The 21146-nt window shown below is 38.1% G+C and overlaps 1 protein-coding gene across 2 annotated transcripts; it reads right to left on the bottom strand.

The window, feature by feature from the left end:
- Positions 1-303: 303 nt before the first annotated feature.
- LOC115583099 (sodium- and chloride-dependent GABA transporter 2-like) lies at positions 304-20833 on the bottom strand. 2 transcript variants are annotated; one of them, XM_030419547.1, is made up of 15 exons: positions 20483-20833; positions 19993-20177; positions 19285-19419; positions 18123-18263; positions 17617-17704; positions 17171-17303; positions 16257-16391; positions 16010-16113; positions 15482-15606; positions 13273-13385; positions 12994-13131; positions 12675-12777; positions 10130-10230; positions 7483-7653; positions 304-2514 (listed from the first exon to the last, which is right to left on the bottom strand). In XM_030419547.1, the coding sequence occupies exons 1-15, from the start codon at positions 20488-20490 to the stop codon at positions 2362-2364; spliced, it is 1833 nt and encodes a 610-aa protein (XP_030275407.1). In that variant the 5' UTR covers positions 20491-20833; the 3' UTR covers positions 304-2361. The 2 variants fall into 2 exon arrangements, with proteins under 2 accessions (XP_030275407.1, XP_030275408.1); XM_030419548.1 differs by lacking the exon at positions 20483-20833 and having other exon boundaries at positions 18123-18201; positions 19993-20126.
- Positions 20834-21146: the final 313 nt, after the last annotated feature.

Genomic DNA, 21146 nt, shown 5'->3' with positions numbered 1-21146 from the left:
AATTTACTCAGTTAACAGTGATGAAAGAAGTCTTCAGAACTGGAGTTAATCCTTTTTTTCTACTCTCAGTCAAAACTTAAATTCCGTTTCAGTTTTTTGTGGCGAGATTTCGCAGTGTAAGCTTTTGTTCTTCTTCTTGGCAATGGAATGGGTTCACAAGAATAGAGATACTCGTAGGTTACTCTTGAACTTTTATCTATGTCTCACTGATGTCCATTCCAGCACAAAATGCACCAAAAACTACTGTATGTTGAATTAAAATATAATTTGTATGGATACAATGTGAAATGAATAAAAAATCGACACAATATGAAACAATATTTATTGATTTGTCATAGCAAGGATACAATTTGACAAAAAACTGTTCTCATTAAAAAGCCTGAAAAAGTGCACTTTTGTGATTTACAGTACATGTGGTGGTATGACATTTTAGATACCAAAATAAGTCATGAGTGTTTAACAACGGCTCGCAAAGACAGACAAGAAGGCGAGCAAAATGATCAAAAAGCGGATCTGAAGGAGATCCTCTTCTACTGACTCATACATGATGTGGACATGAATTTATTTTAGTACCTTGATATTGCCAGAGGACAAATTCTCACTGGAAGCCATGAGTTTCGACACAGATTCGTGCTTTGGGTCTGATGTGATCACAACATTTTAGACTTGACATAACATTTATTATGTCTGAGAATATTGTTAGTGCATCAGCTTCAATAATATATGATTCTCCTCTCAGTACATTTGTGATGTTGCCAAGAATTTTCCAATCAATTTTCCAGCAATTGGCTGTCATGTTTTTTCACACCATTATTAGTATAATTATCGTCTGGGCCAAAAGTCAGAATTAATTACCTTGTGCATGTATGACATTAAAATATATCTGAACATTTTTGTTTGCAAAAAATGTACTGAAGACTTTTCAAACATCTAATGATAGATTCTCAGTGAGAGGAGCTGGGGTTATAATTCTTATGTAGTTCTTTATGTAATATCTTTACAGTGTTCTATATATAATATTTAGAATTAATTTAAGTAGTACAGTTCCCATGAACCACAGCAGGTGTTGCTATGGAGACAAAGCCAGACAGAGGCTTGACATTTTTGTTAAGGATCTGAACAATGCACTGTAGTGGTTAAATTTGATCAAAACTGATCTAAAATGTAAACAGCTGAATGCATAAATAGTGCACTTTGATGTGTGATCTGCAGACTGCCAGCAGCAGAATTCTGTGCTGAGTGGTTGTACTGTTTGCTTCTTCTTGGGAGTTGTAGTAAACTTTTCTTCTCAAGTTTTCTTGAGCGCATACCTTAGACTTTAAAAGCTTCACTTGTTAACCCCATTTGTGTTATGATTCAAACAGGAGAGTTTCACACAAATATAATTACGACTCTCTGGAACCCTGGACTCTTGACATCTGAAATTAGTTCCACTTTGTTACTCTACCTTCAATATCTGAGTCAACTGCTAAGCAGAGCAAGCATTCATGAAATGGTAATCTCAGCGCCCAATCAGCACATAGTTGGCAAAAACAGTACAACCTCAGTCTCTTATAATATTTAAGCAAGATCTCTGTACAGTCTACATGATCAATCCATAAAATTAACTATGATTGTGAAGACCCGTAACTAAACCCCCTTATTTAGTAAGATAATGAGCATAGTTAGAAGTTGTCTGTTGTTAGGAAACAGTCTTAAAGCCCCTACCTTATTATAACAAATGATAGGGGAATTTAATAAAAGATAGGTAGCTTAATACATGTAACACCATAAACATTTTTCAACATAAAGTATATAGCTAGAAGAGCAGATATGTATACTTGAATTTAAATCTTCCCTGCGTCTTGATATGTATAAGGCAAAAATTTCAAATACATGCAGCATGTTAAGCTTAATGAGTCAAAGAATAAAAGTCAGGATTTAACACCAGATAAGATAGGATCAGTTGCTGCTACATTAGAAGCTCTGTAAAAAATGTGTTTTTATCTTTTTTGGGAAATAAGATTGCCTCAAAATCAATGGCAACAGTACATCTTATTGGGCAGTGATAATCAAAATTAGCATCTGCTGATCCTCAATGGAGGTGGCATACTGAAACATAAAAACATAATATAGAATTGCTTTAACTGAAAATAGCTTGTAAATACTGTATGTTTACAACGTAGAGATATTTTACAGCAAGATCACACTCACTGCTTGTTGTGCAGGTTGCAGACATGATAGTGAAATCCAGTGCAGCTAGAAGTCTTCAGAATGTATTGCTCATCATAATTTCCTAAAAATACTAAGCTTGTAAAAACTTGTTTGAAAGTTTAAGATAGAAACATCCTATTTAAAACTGTATAAAATATTTGCACTCTCTCACACCTGCATCTCCATCTCAGTTCCACCGTTTGCCTTGTATTCATTTGCAGCAGGAGTGAAAGTGTTTGGGTCGGGGTTTAAAGGGCATTGCTCCGGTTGCTTTGCTTTGTTGTGCGTCTGGTTTTCAGGGCGGCAAAGTTGCCTTAGGTTCTGTAGAAACAACACAACAATCAAGGTCACAATGAATTTGCAACACACTAAACAAATATTACAAACAAGTGTAGAGGTTATTTAACAAATACGACAGAGCACTGAGGGAGGAATATTGCGGTCTTGTACTTATAATGCTGACTTTTCCTGTAGCACAAACATGTTGACCTATGTGTTTTTTTTACTGAAATGTCTCCATAACTATTGCATGGATTGTTGTAAACTTTGGTACATGAATGTATATTCCACTCAGGATGAATTGTAATAATGTCGGCAATCCCCTGAAATATAATAATCTTTCCATGTTTACACAATTTTTGGCTGTCCTGGCCTGTTTGTGTCATAACAGCATATTCAGGCTTAGAGGAATACCAGGAAATGAAACTTGTACATAGTTGAATGGGCAGTGTATTGCTCTCCTGGATGATGTTTTAGCATATCTGATTCCAGTTAAACGTCTTGCCAAAGTCAGTGTGTCAGTTCCCACATGTACTCAAGGACAACAAAACTATGGCATTATTTGTCAAAGTGTTTATGTTATGTCTAGTATTAGTTCTCAGTTGTTTAAATAGAGCTGAAACCCTTGATAGACTTTATCAGTTATCGCAGTGGCAAAAAATTAATCGACAACTATTATGACAATGATCTTGTTACATTTTCAGTACTTGTTTTGTTCAATAGTGGGTTGGTATTTTTCAAACTATTGATTGAGAAAATAACATGTAGTTCAATATGCAGTTTAATTGCTAATGAAAAATAATCCCCAGTGTCCAGTTTTAATTTTAGTGGACACTTGTGTGCCACAGACTTAACTGTCAAATAAAATGGTGGGGAAAAAAAAGCCTGTGTGCAGTACTCAGACACATAAACCCCGGCCTCTCACCTCTAATTTCTCACATTTTTAAGCATCATTAGTGTCAAGTTGAACATTTAAGTTGAGCTTGTTGGTATGTGCAGCTGCATGTCCTTGACCAGCATGTCTGGCTAGAGGGCTTCATTGATATACTGTTGTTCCCTTTGAAGGCTTTAAAAACTCATGTTAATTATTGTTAGTAGGTGATTTTTTTCTTTTTTTTTGGGGGGGGGGGGGGGCGCTGAAATTGCAAGTTACTAACCTAGCAGCACAATAAAACAAAAAGGTGACAAATTCGTAATAACTTCACAAGAACAGACATACTAAAGCCTTGTTTTCACCAAACAGTCCGATTCATTTCAGTCCACTTTGTTACACATCAGAGCAGCAGCCCCTAGATCTGCTTTGCAGTTCCACTATGGACAGTAGTCTTAAATGTAGGTGGGGTTGTTCCTTTGGGGGAACAACCTTCCACTTTTCAGCAGTTGGGAAACAACCTTGTCTTAACTTTTGATAAGCTGTTGAATTTATTTAAATGACACTCTGTGACCTATGCAGTACATTAAAGACATACATACATTAAAGTGAAAATGTCGCCAAAAAGCAACCAAGGCTTTATTTGTGATTGAATATGAGTCAAACCTTCGAGTAAAAGCATTATTGCGACGAAAGAGGCACTTTTAAGATTTACCGTAGTTTCGTTTTCAGGCAAGCTAATTTTCTGTGGGGTGCAGGGGCACTTTTATGCTAGCATCAAAATCGCTATTTTTAAAACACTAAGAAGGCTCGACACAACATGAAACTTTGCTCGTAGTATCACCAGGGTTTCTACACATGAACACGAGCATTGAGAACACTCTTTGTGTACACAGAGTTTACTAAAAAGAAGGTTTTTGGACAACTCACTTTAGCAGTAGCACCTCCGGTGTGCCGCTGTCATGGCAGAGAAAAAGTGTTGATCCCCGAGTGCGACCTAACAGGTAGGAGGTCCACCATTAATCTCCTGCCTGTTAGGTCGCACTCAGGGATCGACACTTTTTGTCTGCCTTGACGGCGGCGCCCCGGAGATCCAGCTCCTACGATGAGTAGTTCAAAAACCTTCTTTTTAGTAAACTCTGCATACACAAACAATGTTCTCAATGCTCATGTTCATGTGTAGAGACCCTGGTGATACTATGAGCAAAGTTTCATGTTGTGTCGAGCCTTCTTAGTGTTTTAAAAATAGAGATTTTGATGCTAGTGTAAAAGTGCCCCTGCACCCCATTGAAAATTAGCTTGCCCGAAAACAAAACTACAGTAAATCTTAAAAGTGCCTCTTTCGTTGTAATTATGCATTTACATGAAGGTTTGACTCATATTTAATCACAAATAAAGCCTCAGTTGCTTTTTGGCAAGAGTTTCACTTTAACTGCTAACCTTGGTTTCCCCTGCTCTGCTTGCTTTCACTTTGTCTCTATTGCTGTTCGCTCACTCTTGACCACACACTCCTCACGCTCCTCCACTTTTTCTCTTTTGCTCTACCCTTCTTCCACACGCAGCACACACTCGTGGTCATATATCACCACAAAGTAAAAAGCTTTACTTAAGAAAAGACATCAAACAGTGAGACGGAAGTAGGGCTGCACAATTAATCGCATAATAATCTAAATTGCAATATGACTAAGAGCAAAATCTAAATCCAAAGAACTGCAATTATTTTAAGATAAAATGTATCACAAAACAGTGTTATAATGAAATAATGTAGTGCTGCAGAGATGTGCTGGAGATGCGCTGGCCTTTTAGGCATCAAGTGAAATGCTGATGGAAAACAACAACAACCAAAACATAAAAAAAAGAAAAGAGAAAGAGGAAAGAAAAGGAGGTGGGGATTGGGGGATAACCCTTAACAGTTTACAATAAGACAGGAAGTTCCTGATGACATCATCAGAAGCTACAATATCAGTAAATAATCCATACTGTGTAATGAATAGTCCATTTTGTCCTTTGTCCTTCTCCTCTATGAGTCAACGGTCAATCAGATATAGCACAAGTCCACCCCTCCGGTTAAAATTTAACAAAACGTCTACTGGTTATTAAACTATGATGCTTGTTGTACTATAGTACTTGTATCCTGTGGAAGGGTTTAACTAGATCTCATTGTTGAATGGTCTAATATGGACACAGAGTATTTTTAAATCCAAATTCAAAAGTGAGTTCAATTATTTCATTGCAGCCTACTACACTGTCTTAAGTCATTTTGATAAGCAACAATCAAAGCTAGAAAACTGGAAAGGCAGGAAGTAAACTTGTTAATTATTGATTAAATGATCATAAAATCACGCTATTAGTCATGACGCATAAAGTTAAAACTTCAAACCATCACTCCTGAGTCCACTCACAATGGAAATCCAAGATTTCATATTAGTGACCTAATATTATATGTTCAAATTTGGGCTCCAAATAATGATTGTTTTCATTAAAGTTTAATCTGCTGACTAATTTTGTGATTGTTTGGCATGAATAGAGTTAAAATGCCCCTTTGAAGTTCCCAGAGTTAAGACAGACCTACAATGAAGTTGGGACATTGTGTAAAATGTAAATAAACATAGGATACAACGATGTGCAAGTCCTTTCCAACTTAAATTCAATTGAATACACTACAAAGACAAGATATGTTATGTTCCATCTGATAAACTTGATTGTTTTTGTGTAGATATTCACTCATTTTAAATTGGACGCTTGCAACACGTTCCAAAATAGCTGGGACGGGGGCAACAAAAGACTGGGAAAGTTAAGGAATGCTTAAAAAACACTTGTTTGGAACATTCCACAGGTGAACAGGTTAATCGGAAACAGGTGAGTGTCATGATTGGGTATAAAAGGAGCATCCCTGATAGGCTCAGTCGTTCACAAGCAAGGATGGGATGAGGTTCACCACTTTGTGAACAACTGCGTGAGCAAATAGTCTTACAGTTTAAGAACAACGTTTCTCACCATACAATGCAATAAATTGAGGGATTTCTTCATCTACAGTCCATAATATCATCAAAAGATTCAGAAAATCTGGAGAAATCTCTGCATGTAAGCCACAATGCCAAAAACCAACACTGAATGCCTGTGACCTTTGATCCCTCAGGCGGCACTGCATTAAAAACCGACATCATTCTGTCAAGGATATTACCACATGGGCTCAGGTACACTTCGGAAAACCACTGTCAGTTAACACAGTCCGTCGCTACATCTACAAGTGCAAGTTAAAACTCATACAATGCAAAGCGAAAGCCCTGTATCAACAACATCCAGAAATGTCGCCTGCTTCTCTGGGCCCGAGCTCATCTGAGATGGACTGACACAAAGTGGAAAAGTGTGCTGTGGTCTAACGAGTCCACATTTCAAATTGTTTTTGGAAATCATGGACGTCGTGTCCCTGCTTATTTCAGCAAGATAATGCCGAGCTACATTTGACACGTGTTACAACAGCATGGCTTTGTAGTAAAAGAGTGCAGGTACTAGACTGGCCTACCTGCAGTCCAGACCTGTCTCCCACTGAAAATTTTGTGGCCTATTATAAGCGCAAAATATGACAGTGGAGGATCCCGGACTGTTGAGCAACTGAAGTCGTATATCAAGCAAGAATGGGAAAAATTCCACCAACAACACCTCAACAATTAGTGTACTCAGTTCCCAAACGCTTATTGAGTGTTGTTAAAAGGAAAGGTGATGTAACACAGTGGTAAACATGTCGCTGTCCCAGCTCTATTGGAACGTGTTGCAGGCATCAAATTCAAAATGAGTGAATATTTACAAAAAACAATAAAGTATATCCATTAGAACATTAAACTATTGTCTTTGTAGTGTATTAAATTGAATATAAGTTGAAAAGGATTTGCAAATCATTGTATTCTCTTTCATTTACATTTTACACAAACGTCCCAACTTTACTGGGATTGGGGTTTGTATTTAAAGTCTGACAAAACACAAAGACATTGAGTTTATCATCAAAAAAGACTGAGAAAACTTGCAAAAGTTTACATTCAAGGGGCTGGAATCGGGCAGTTTTTACCTTTCTGTTGATCAAGTGATAGATCACAGAAGACTTATTATTGTGTTTTCATAATACTTTACTGAGTACATACCTGTGATAATGTCCCTTTCATCTGAGTCATTTTAAAGATGATCCACAGAGGAACCAGGAGAACACAGAACAGTCCAAGGGACCAGCCCAAAGCATAAGCCCAGGTCGGGTAGACGTAGGTTTTGTTGAACTTGAGAGGCTTGTACTTCACCACCGAGAAGATAAAGGTACCCTGCCAGGAAAATAAATAAATATGTTCATACCGTTTTAGTTGTTTTCATTAAAACAAGTTGATTTTTACTGCCAGTCCAGTGATGTCCACTCAGGTCTCAGTGTATTCCAGTGTATCAGGAATTTTTTGTTTATTTTTTACACATGGAAGTGTTTTTCGATAAACCCGACACATGTACTGTATTGTTCACTGAACACTTTTCATTTCTGTGGGAGAAAAATATGATTCTCCCAGGACATTCTATTCATACAATAAGAGGTAATATGTATCCTGTACAGACAGCAAAGACTGGATAAGGATAGGGATTTCTGCTTTATGAGTTTATATCTCATGGTCTCTGCAACCGAGTTATTTAAAGCTACTGTATATGTGTCTACAGAACAGATGTCTGACGAACCAAGGCAAGGCAAAGATGACTGTTTGTGTAAAACTTGTAAGGAGGCCTTTGATCAATAATTCATTCATTAACCTCCCTTGCCTTGTTGTTAAACAGATGTAACAACCATGTAAGGGAGGGATGCTTCCTGATCTGTAGATGTAATTTGAACATTTGGGAAGACTTGTCAGGATTATCATGGCATCACTCTGTGGCCATGGCCATGTTTTATAAACTATCTCAGTGTAAGTCATCAGTGTCGGTGAGGCTTCTTCATCTCTCATGAATGGTCAAGCCAGCCGAAAATCCACAACCATTTCCACACACAATTTTGACAACCCTGTCTGTTATGTCTAACTACTGTTTCCCCCTTTTGATAGTGAGATTAAATACACAAAAACACCATTGGCTTCACCATACTTTTAGTTGCTGTGGCCTACCCCATCTCTATGGCTGCTCCACTCGTCAGTCTGCCACAAAAACTCAATACTGTACTGTTATCTGATGGAAACAGGCTTAATCAGCATTGTGTTAAGTTGTTTTGCAAAGGGTTGAATGTAATGAATGTTCATTTATAAACAATCTGAGAACTTCTTCCACCATAGCATGTAATTCCATCGAACCACTACCTTCACTCGAGCAGTCTTTTTTCTAAGCAGCTGGAAGAACATTTTAATGGGAATATTCAGAGTTTTACAACACAAAAGTGTGCAGTGCAGTGCTGTGATGCTGTGACTTCTCTCTGTGCAGGACTCAGACAGCACCTCTGACATGTCGTCTGTCAGAATGGAGCAAAAACAAACTAGGAATGTCCTCACTGTGGTGTTTTTCCAACAGGTTAACTACAACACTGTAAAAAAACACTGGAGCCACTCCCTTTGTTTGATTGTTACAAACATGGTAGTAGTAAACGCTCTTAGTTCAGAATTAGCTGGGAGGTAGGATGGCTACAGTTTTGGCATCAGATTAATCCAAGAGCAAGATTAAAACAGGTCTAACAATGCAGACATTTTTTAACATATACTTACCAAATTTCGATGCTATCTAGCAGTTTTATGAATATATGGGACCAAGAGAGCCAAGTCTTATCACTTCCTGATCTCTCTAAAGCTCTTGCAGCTACCATAAAAAGAGTGACAGCCACTAAGTGTGTGTTACGCAATTTTAGTATTCCTGTAGCTCCATTGTAACCACCAGGCTTTGAATGATAACAAAAATCTTTGACAATCATGTCAGCTGCCCCAGCTTTAATCACTGCTATTGATTTTTCAAATTTCCAACTTGGTTTGCAGTTTCATTGTTCCCAGTCAGATTTAAACTATCAGTTATTAATCCATAATCTCTGGTTATGTCCTCCCTCTCCTCTTCACCTTGTATAATATTGTATTGTTTGGTCTTGTTTTTTTTTGTTTTGGTTTTTTTTTGGCCTTTTTATGGCTTTATTGAAAGTACAGCTGAAGATATGACAGGAAACAGGGGGAGAGAGAGGGGGAGTGACACGCAGCAAGGGGACCCGGGCCGGGAGTCAAGCCCAGGTCCGCTGCAGAGCCTCGGCACATGGGGCGCGCGCTCTACCAACTGAGCTAAACGGCGCCCCTGTTTGGTCTTGTTTAAACATCTCATTCCACATCATTCTTTGTTCTGAGGTAGTTTGTTAGGAAGGCAGTGATAGGGAATGTTGTGAATGTCAACAAAACGAATTGTATAATGTACTGTTTAAATGATATATACCATAAGCACATATGTGGATATCTGACACTGCCTTACTCTGTGTGATCTCACAGTATGCAGTATTTTTTCGGCAAATAGACCTGTTTTTTTACCCTTTGTAACAAAGGATGTGCGCCCATCCCTTCAAACCTAGATCTCACATGTTGCCTCTTACATTTTCAAGAAAAGCTTTTTAATTCACAATTTTAAAATCCTCACTTAAATCACTCACATCTCGTCCTCATTCCTCACCTCCTTCCTCTTACAACACGAGCCAGAGGCAGTGATGAAATTTGAGGGCAGAAAAAGAACAAATCCAAGCATTGTTGGATTTGGTGTGTGAGCAGAGTCACAAATAAAGCAAAATAACAGAAACTCCGTTTTACTCACCATACAAACAATGGGGGTAACGTAAAGCCAGCAATACTTCATCACTGGCGATGGACGATAACCTATCATGTCTTCGATGTCATCATAGAGATTGTCTGCACCTGGCAATCAAAAGGTAAACATTTGTTTAATCCAAAATCTGTAGAAATTCAAATTAATTCCGAACAGTCACCCGAATAGTAGTTAGAACACTTTAACATGTTTCTATTTTGGCATGTATTTTCAGATTACACAGATATGAATATCATGATCAAAACATTGTAAATGAAATGTCACCACTAAGTTGTTTATACAGTATAGAGGAGTTCCCTCTGCATACAAGAACAAATATGTTATAGTTAAAAGTTAAAAATAATAGCAGTAGTTGAACGTAAAACTTTATAATTTATGCAAATAATCATAATCTTGTTACACATGTAGCCATGATAATGTTTATTCATGGGACACAGCATTAATGTGATCTGAATTACCACAGTACCAACGGCCAATTGGGTAAACTGTATCTGATTTAGTTGCATCATATCGGTCACAGTGTTAACACCTATTATCAACAGCCTATGCATTGTATTCTGCAACTGTGCTCTATCCTATGATGATAACTGAGGTAAACAGATGTTTTTCAGTTGTTTTTAATAGGTAGAAACTAGTCATGTAAGTATAGCTCAGTGCTGTGGGGCTGGTTAAAATTCATTTAAAGAGTTATGTCTCTGTCTGAAGGTTGACTGAGAATACTTTTCGGTAACGTTATTTGTAATATTTGAAACTAATACTTTCCAGTTCATACGCACATACATGCGGATATAAAAATTAAATATGCAGACCAAAAAGTAAACAACAAGATAAGGGTTTTAAAGTTTGATTTAGAAGTAACTATCGTGGATGCCAGTGTTGCAATTCTGACCACTTCAACCTGTCAAATAACCCTGTCACTCTAACCACAAATCCCTCGGAGGCACTACTTAAAATCCTCTTGACATTGAGGCACTATGAAGGTTGTGTGTAAAGAGCTCTCTTAGATCTTATGTGTTCAGTCACTTTCAGAGAGGCTTAAAAGTTTATCAACCTTAAATACAACTTGAAGGGGGGTGATTGAGGGTCAAACATCTGAATGTAAAAGATAACAGACTGGAACAAGATATCTAGCCAGTCATCTAGGGATGGCTGGTCTATAGAAGCAAAGGAGGTTGCTCTTGCTCTGTTTTTGAGAGGCAAGAGGGAGATCAAAATAAAAGAGCAACTGGTTGAAATTAAATAATACCAAACCATTTATATCTATTTAATTTGAAATTCTGGTAAAAACATCTGAACGGTGACACCTGCCAGGGTAGGCACAAGAAGAAGAGGCATAACAGAAACATATTAGGGGAAAAAAATGCCACTTTACATAGGCCTATTTAACAGTCGTCATTGACGACAGATAGATGTCAGCTGGCCAACACAACAGTTTGCTTGTTGTTGCAGCCCTTTTAAACTAACAGCACAGAAACAGCAGCACGAACAGTCTTCAAAAAGGCCACAAACAAATAAAAAAAGTTGAGTTATCTAAAACCTTCTTGCTTTATTGATTTGTAAAGTTTCTATATTAGGCCCAGTTAGTTCCTAAACTGGCAACCAAATGTATTATCATTGTCTAGTTTGTTGTATTCTATATAATAAACCTGTACAGTATATCTTCACCTTTTATAAATGCTCTATCCTCTACATTAGGCCTGTAGTTAATCTGGCAACTGAAGAATTGAATAAAAGTATTTTGCTTTTCAGAAATCTTATAAGACATTGTATAAAGGAAATTCTCCCTGTTGAGGTAGAGAGTTGCTAAATCTCGGAAGAATTTTAGACTCAGTGTGATGAATCAGCTCTATTTAATACATGCAGCATGGAGAGAAGACCCACAGTGTTCTCTGCAGTCTTAAATACAACAGAGAAGGGGTAACATTCTTTTAAAACACTCGTTAATCATTTCCCTCTCAAAACAATGACCCCCTGATGATTGTGTTGATCATGCCTCTCCCAGGACAGTGATCCTTTGATGTTTTCAAAAAAGGTGTGTATACACACATACATATATATATATATCTATATATATATATATATACACACACACACACACACACACACACACACACACCTCAGGCAAAGACAATTGCCCCTCGTATGACTTCCTGACCAGTTCTACTACTAACAAACCCCAACACTGTAGGTGAAAAGGAATCTCCCCTCTTTTTACATCCTGGTATGTTATCTACTGATCTATTGATTACTGAATTGAAAAACTATTTAATTTCCAACAATTGATTTACTGTAAGCTTTCATTGATCATAAGTACATGCAGGTAGCCAACAAGTGTTAAAATAACAGTAAGGAACAGTTTAAAGTCAAATGTTTTGTTTAATTTTTTTTTGTTTGTTTTTTTTTGCTTTTCATCATATGAGTATAAAACCTTTTAAAACTTGTAATAATTTAGATAGCTTCACCAGGAATTTGAAAATGTCACTACTGTATCATATGTATTATTGAATAATGCAGAATCACCATAATGACTTACCATATATCCATCCGATTGCAATAGATTGACACACTGAAAGAAGGAGAAGATTGTTGCCACTGCAAACATAATGGTCAAAAAGTTGAAGGAAATACAAGCCTCCCTGCAGGAACACAGAGGGTCAATTGTTACTGCAGAACAAACACCTTAACAACAAATGCTCATGTGCAACTTCAATTTATGAGGGCAAGGACAGCTTGTTAGGGAACAAGATAATAGAGTAATCAGTATTGGCCTGGTTTTGGACAGTACAATGGCTAGCTTATATTCATTGTGAACAGATGACAAAGTCGTGGGAGGGACCTAGTAGGGTTCTCACCTCTGTGACGAGAAGGAGACCAAGAAAGAAGCAAACAGAGCAAAGACAAAGCAGCAGCAGTTCTCGACGATATGCTCTTCTGAACACAGTGGGGAACATGTCTGTCACCGAGGTCATGAGGCACTCCAGGCTCACAAACTGCCAGGGACACAGACCAATGAGTAAACTGAAATACTTTCATGAAGAACAAGAAATCTGTTGTCTGCCTTTAAAGTTTAAATAATAAAACATAATCAAGGATTTATGACTGCTTAATGTGATGAAATGTTTTCATCTGACCTGTGTATCTGCACCCAACAAGATGACCATGATGAAGAAGCAAATAGCCCATAGCTGCGGTAAAGGCATCATGGCTACTGCGCGTGGATAGGCGATAAATGCCAAACCAGGTCCTGTATGTGAGAAGGCAATTTTTTAATAATACAAGATCCATTATGTACAGTGGTGTGAAGTGTTGGCTCCCTTCCTGATTTCTTATTTGTTTTGCATGTTTTTCACACTTAAATGTTTCAGATTTAAATTCAAATTTTAATATTAGTCAAAGATAACACAAGTAGACACAAAATGCAGTTTTTAAATGAAGGTTTTTATTATTAAGGGGGAAAAAAATCCAAACCTACATGGCCCTGTGTGAAAAAGTGATTGCCCCCTAAACGTAATAACTGGTTGGGCCACAGCACTGGAGGAAATTTGGCCCAATCATCTTTGCAGAATTGTTGTAATTCAGCCACACTGGAGGGTTTTCGAGCATGAACTGCCTTTTTAAGGTCAGGCACAGCATCTCAATAGGATTCAGGTCAGGACTTTGACTAGGCCACTCCAAAGTCCTCATTTTGTTTTTCCTCAGCTATTCAGAGGTGGACTTGCTGGTGTGTTTTGGATCATTGTCCAGCTGCAGAACCCAAGTTCGCTTCAGCTTGAGATCATGAACAGATGGCCGGACATTCTCCTTCAGGATTCTTTGGTAGACAGCAGAATTCATGGTTCCAGTTACCACAGCCAGTCTTCCAGGTCCTGAAGCAGCAAAACAGCCCCAGACCATCACACTACCACCACCATATTTTACTGCTGGTATGATGTTCTTTTTCTGAAATGCTGTGTTACGCCAGACGTAATAGGAAACACACCTTCCATAAAGTTCAACTTTTGTCTCGTCAGTCCATAGAGTATTTTCCCAAAAGTCTTGGGGATCATCAAGATGTTTTCTGTCAGAACTGACTTGAGCCTTTATGTTCTTTTTGCTAAGCAGTGATTTTTTTATTGGATCTCTGCCATGCAGGCCATTTTTGCCCAGTCTCTTTCTTATGCTGGAGTCATGAACACTGACTTAACTGAGGCAAGTAAGGCCTGCAGTTCTTTGGATGTTGTTGTGGGGTCTTTTGTGACCTGTTGGATGAGTCGTCGCTACGCTCTTGGGTAATTTTGGTCGGCCAGCCACTCCTGGGAAGGTTTGGCACTGTTCCTTGTTCTCGCCATTTTCGGATAATGGCTGTGGTTCGCTGGAGTCCCAAAGCTTTAGAAATGGCTTTATAACCTTTTCCAGACCGATAGATCTCAATCACTTTCTTTCTCATTTGTTCCTGAATTTCTTTGGATCTCTGCATGATGTCTAGCTTTTGAGGATCTTTTGGTCTACTTCACTTTGTCAGGCAGGTCCTATTTAAGTGATTTCTTGATTGAGAACAGGTGTAGCAGTAATCAGGCCTGGGTGTGGCTAGAGAAATTGAACTCAGCTGTGATAAACAGCGATGTTTTATCTGCATTTTGTGTTTACTTGTATTATCTTTGTCTTATGTTTAAATTTGTTTGATGATCTGAAACATTTAAGTGTGACAAACATGCAAAAAAATAAGAAATCAGGAAAGGGGCCAACACCTTTTCACACCACTGTAACATGTATAATACACTTAGTTACCACTTTATTCCAGCTACCCCAGAGGTTTGAATGCCTTCTGAAAACCCTCAATTCTTTACATTACAGATTAAAACAATTGCTGCAGGCAAAGACAGTTAATGACATATTTTGAGGAAAACGAGCCTTCAGAGGTATAAACTTCAGTGTTTCCAATGTTGGACAAATGTTTCAGTTTTTTGACCATTGGGATTTCAAAAAAGCTGACCGTTGGAACAAAAGCCTTGCGCCAATGCTCTATCAGTCATTTGGGGAAATTAAAGATGAAATCATTTGCAGTAAAATCAGCATTTCAAGATCAGAACTGTTTGCTCAGCTTAGTGAAGCCAACTTCATTGTTCTCAAAACATCTCCTCAAAGGACTTCAGTTGAATATTTGCCAGCAGGCTGGCACTGGCACGTTTACAATTTGATTTATGTGTTTTATCCTTTTTAGATGAATAAATCAAATTAAATGTGTCCTGCAATACTTAATCGTACTGTAGATTTCCAATTCAAAATGGCTAAATATAGTAAAACCACACTAACAGACATTTTCCAATTTTAGGTTCAGGCATAGTTATATGGGGTTCTTACCGGAAGCAGCCACTTCAGATATTGGCAGTCCTTGTTCATACGACATAAACCCCAGAACTGAAAAGATTGCAAACCCTGCCACAAAACTTGACCCGCCGTTCACCAAACACAGAACAAATGTGTCCCTTAGGAAATAAAATAAAAGTATTTCACAAATGAATGACACTTCAGTAATTTTGGTGTCGCAGTTGAAAAGTAAATGAAATAATGAAGCATTTCAGACACAATGGTAAACACGAAATCTCGAAACACTGTAAAATATGGTGAGTTGGACAAATGATCATTTGAAAATGTCGCATTGGAAAATAATATTTGGTGTTTTTCATAATTTCTGCACTTTAAAAAAAAAAACCCTGAAATAAGTTATCGAGAAAATAAGCAAGAGCAGTGATCATAATGAAAATAATCCTTAGTTGCTAAACAAATCATAATGTTTTAGAAAACAAGAGATAAATGAATTGCTACATCTCAAGCCAATTAGTTTTGTGATGCATTTAAATAAAAAGACAAAAAGCAGAGAGCACGTACTTGTAACAGTTATTGTTAAACTGATTGTAGCTGCCCAGAGCCGTCAGACTCCCCTGACAAATCCCAAAAGAGAAGAGAACTTGTGCACCTGCATCCATCCAAACCTAAGATGCCAAAACATTAATATTAGTGAAATTTCACTGTATTTACTGTATGAGTGGATACTTTTTTTGGGCCTCTGGTGGGAGGAAATTGAGCTTGCAGCTTGTCTTGGTATTTGTGTTAAAAGTTTTACTTTAATACTTACTTGAGGATCCACCAACCTTGTCGGGTCAGGATACAGGTAGAATTTTATGCCGTCTACAGCTCCTGGTAAAGTGAGTCCACGAACCAACAGAACCACCAGCATCAAATAGGGGAAAGTGGCTGTAAAGTAAACTACCTGTCAACATGAAACAAAGGCAGGTTTCTGCTTTTAAGATATCCTAGGTTACGGGAATCAGACAAGAAGCTGCAACAGAGCAACTACAAAACAAGAGTTACGTAAAACTCCCCCCAGTTGTTAGTTCAGGGACTTGCCATGGCCAAGTTGCTGAATTAGTGGGGATTTTCTCTTTAATAGGCTATCTCCCTGGCCTTACACCAAACAATATACTCCAATCGTAACCCTAAACATAACCACCACTGTTATGTTAAACATAACAATACCGAAAATCCAAGACAGTATATAGTTCATATGACAATAACAATACATGGGGTATTTATTGCCCAGCCCAACATAAAAGCAATGCTCACAGAAGATAATGAGAGCTGTTTAACAGTGTAGTTTGTCAGATATAGCCAAAATTTGAAGATGGCTCCAAAGTATGCGAAGACCGCGTTGTCGGCAGAGTAACCAACGAATGCCCCTTACAATTTTTTGCTGTAGCTATCTTTGACGGCAGCTACTTGCGTTTAGTTACTGAAGTTAGCCATGGTGCTAGAACCCATTGTCTTTGGTGTATGCATTTAGGTGTTACCACCACAACTCCACATCAAACTATCAGACACCTTTCACACAATGAAAGAGAAATTAAATAAATGCCAATGTTTCAATGCAGGTGTACTTAATGATGCAATTAGGCAATTACCACGTCTGTTTAGAAGATCTCCTGCTCAGATGCCATAACCAAAGAAATAGTACACCCAGTCTAATCTAATTTCCTCGAGAAAGACTTCTACCTTTCCAGTGGATCTCACTCCTTTCCAAACACAGAAGTAGCACAGGACCCATGCCAGTAAGAGACACAAGGCCAGCTCCCACCTCAGGCTACCAATCTCCTCAATCCCTTGAGTTATACCCAGGACCCGTCTCCTGAAAAGAAACATGTCATATTGCCAATAACAGTGGTAAAACGGTGTGGAGAGAAAAACAATGGAAAACTAACAGGACAACAGGGAAAAAATGAGCAATCCCGGGTTAATCAGCAGGGAAATACAGCTCACCAGTGTCCCAAAATTATTTTTATTCTTCCTCTCTCTGTACTAGTGTTTGTTGTTATATGTGCCCAATTGGATGTATGCAATTCCATAGATTATCTTTACAGAAAGAAAAACAACAAAACATTTAGCATCTGGCCTCCTAAGAAATGTGTGATATCAGCCATAAAGTAGTGAATTTCACTTACTCCCAGAATTCTGTTGCAGGCGTTGTTGCGTTCGCAGCTGCTGTCCAGTTGGATGAGACATTTCTTTTGTCAAACTCAACACAAGTCTCTGAGAAAAAAAAAAAAATTGTTTCATTACTCATTTAATACAAAATAATCCTAACAGTTTTACACATATTTGAGATGCCTTAGTCCCCTCACCCCTCTCTTTTACCAAAATGTGTCCAATAAACCAGGAGTGACCGAAATCATGAAAAGGTTGAGTACTGTGAAAATATTGTTATGAATAATGTAACCCGCAGGGTATAGTTATTTAGCCTTACTGTTTTCTGCAAATAACAAGATGCCCTGCAAGATATATTTTTTAATAGTGTTAGAAAAGACAAAAATTACGCTACTGCTATACCGTATACTACACTAAATAACCTCAAGGATGCTTCCTTCCTGCAACAGCTCTCTGAGCAACACATAGCTCACACAGATCTGTCAAGCACATAGTTAATTTCCGCATCTGTCTGTATGTGTACCTGTGTTCCAGGCATTCCTGCAGCTGGCCCATGGAACCTCAGCGCTGAAGGACGAGAAGAGGTAGAAGAAAGCCCATGCCTGGATGACAATGTATGACACAGCAGCGTATGCGATCACAACCTGGGTAGCGTAACCAATCCCTGAAAAGACGGACAAAGTTCGGTCATTGTAGATTGTGGATAGTGATTGGGAAAATAGTACTGTAACATGTAAATCATCTGTATTCTTAAAGAAAGTATTGTTTTTGTAGTTCTATTTGGTTTGGTGGTTGGTCATTTAAAAGGCTATTTTCCCAAGTGTTAATTTTTCTATGTGCTCTTTGAAAATCTCACATCAAGGCCACATATATGACATCACTAATAGTTTAGAAGGCAATCCTGGTCCATTGTCCAGTCTCACACACGGGTAATGTGGAAACCTAAAGCCTCCAGAAGATGAACTTTTCATTTGCAATGACATCTGACATCTTCTGTGATGTTGTAACTTTATAAATGACAAATACTTTCATAATTATAGATTCTGGATCTTTATAATGAGGGTTAAGATAGACTAGACTTAGACTTAGATAATAACACTATTTTTGTTGAAAAATGCCATCCTTAATCCATTCAAATCATGCAAGGCTCCACCTAAGTTTGAGTAATTGTATTTTGTTTGTTAATATACTTTACATTTACATCCTATTCATACTAATTCAACCCTTACCCACGTTATAACCCTTCAGCTGCTTCTTTATCCAATTTCAAGCCCCGTATCCCGTTTAGCTCCTAGCCATTGGGCCAAAAATCATGCAAGTATGCAAACACAAATGATGACATCTGGCCCAGCAGGCACAATTCTCCCAGGTGAGCATAACACACATGCTGGTAACAAAAAAAATCCTAACAGGGGGGGAATATGGAGCTAAAAAGAGCTTTACTATGGCAGCAGTAGAACACAAAGGAATGTGTAATGTCAACATTTTTCTTATGTCATTGTTAATATTAAATTTTTTTAGCTAGCAATTTCAATTGAGCATCTACTCTTTCACCCCCAATGTTCATACTGCAATTTCCTATAATTTCTTATTATTGACCTGTCAGTCATCTTTGAAGTACTTTTAATTGCTCTAACCTATAAAAAATGTGATATACATACATGGTCTTATTGATTGACACTGACCTTCAAACAAAGGGCAAAAGTGCCTCCAGCAGGTGATGCAGCCTTGAGATGTGAACTGTCCCATGGCTGTCTCCAGGAGGAACATTGGGATACCACAAGCAAGCAGAAACAAGATGTAGGGAACCAGAAATGCACCTAAAAGAAACATTACACCTTCACATTACAGCAAACCAGCCAAACAAAATGTGATGATGAGTCACAAAATGCATCAACACACCTCTGTGTTAATGTAAACCAGCTGACAGGATAAAGACTTGCAAAGGCATTAACCTACCATGGGTTGTGGTAGTATTTCCTGGATACAGATGTTTAACTTAAATCAAAAAACAAAGGGGATCCAGTTATCTAGACTTTTAAGGCAACAGAATGATGCCTTAAAAGATAAAATACTAATTTTGCATGACCGCAGAGCTTAAAGAGAAGTCGCTTTTTATATTGATAACTAACTTCGAAAAAAAGGAAAAAACAATGGTGCCCTTTGTCCCTATGAGTTTCATTCCATCACACAAAGAAAAGAAAATTCTTTGTGTAACAAACAGAAGCTTTGTGTCACTCCTGAGCAACTTCCTTATCATTTGAATCTATGTATGACTCAGGGGTGTTTCACCACATTTATTGACAATACACTAAGATTCACTGGAGTTGCTTTCCGTTGTGTAAAAGCATAAAGGATCAAATAAGGATGATTCTAATATGTTTGCTGCTTACCTCCACCATTTTTGTAGCACAAATAGGGGAACCTCCAGAGGTTTCCTAGTCCAACCAGGGTTCCTGCCACAGCCAATAAGAACTCCAATTTGTTCGCCCACTGGCCGCGGTCCAACAGCTGAGTCTTCTTCGCAAGACTGTTATCTTGAGCAGGCGTCTCAAGGCTGTTTCCTTTGAGGAATTCCCTTGACATGATCAAGAAAAGTAGTAGATATTTAGTTAGCTAGTAGTAGTAGTAATCGTAGTGCTGACAGACCGGTCTAGCTCTATGTTATGCACACAGACAAAACTTCTCAGCTGATTGTTTGGCAATGCTCATAAGCTTCATTTATTTATTTGTTGAACTTGAGCTGGCAGGATTATCAGGAATGGAAATTTTTTCACTGGCAAGAGTCTATCAGAAAGCTGTACTTATTAGAGCACATTTTCAGTATTAAAGCAATGCATTGAGCAGCCCGGCATTAAAACAAAAACATAGTGAAGTACTTACCCCTCCATCACAAAGCCCCCTCCCCCAAATGCTGCTTACAGCGACACTGATCAGTATTCCTCTCAGCTGGGTGCACAACAGGCTTTCTACACAAACAACATGTCATGAACAGAGCCAGAGTGAGAAACTAAGTAGCTATGGTTTCCTTTGGCTCCTCTATAACCTAATTATGGTCGGACTGGTCTGCACGCCATACCGTCTAACAAGAAAACTGTTTGGCTCTGATAAAGATCCAAGGTATACTACTTCCCTTCTGTATTTTTCCACTGAGACGGGAGCTGCTTGAGTCACTGAGATTAGCTCAGTTGCTAACAACTAAACCAAATCAGCTGAGCCGTCCCTGTTTTGTCAGTGGCTGTACACAGGCTTCAGTTATCTGCCAGTTGGGAATTTGCAGCTTTGGGATATAAATCATTTAAGAACAATACCAACTTGAATTTCTGTGTGCAAACAGTCATCTGGTTTGAATAAGTGGGTGTAGCAATGTGAACGGACTCATTTACTGTAGGCTATCTTATTGCTGCAATAAAATCACATGCAAATGCTTTCAAGTAAAACTGCAGCTCTTTTTATGAATTATTTTTACACTGCTTATACTACTTCTGTATTTATATTAATCTCCATGATCTCTGATGTACTGTGCCTTAATTCTACAGTTAATTAA

This window comes from Sparus aurata, chromosome 6 (genome assembly GCF_900880675.1).
Source record: "Sparus aurata chromosome 6, fSpaAur1.1, whole genome shotgun sequence".
NCBI lineage: Eukaryota > Metazoa > Chordata > Actinopteri > Spariformes > Sparidae > Sparus > Sparus aurata.
The sequence above is the reverse complement of the archived record's forward strand: the minus strand, read 5'-3'. Positions and strand labels throughout refer to the sequence as shown.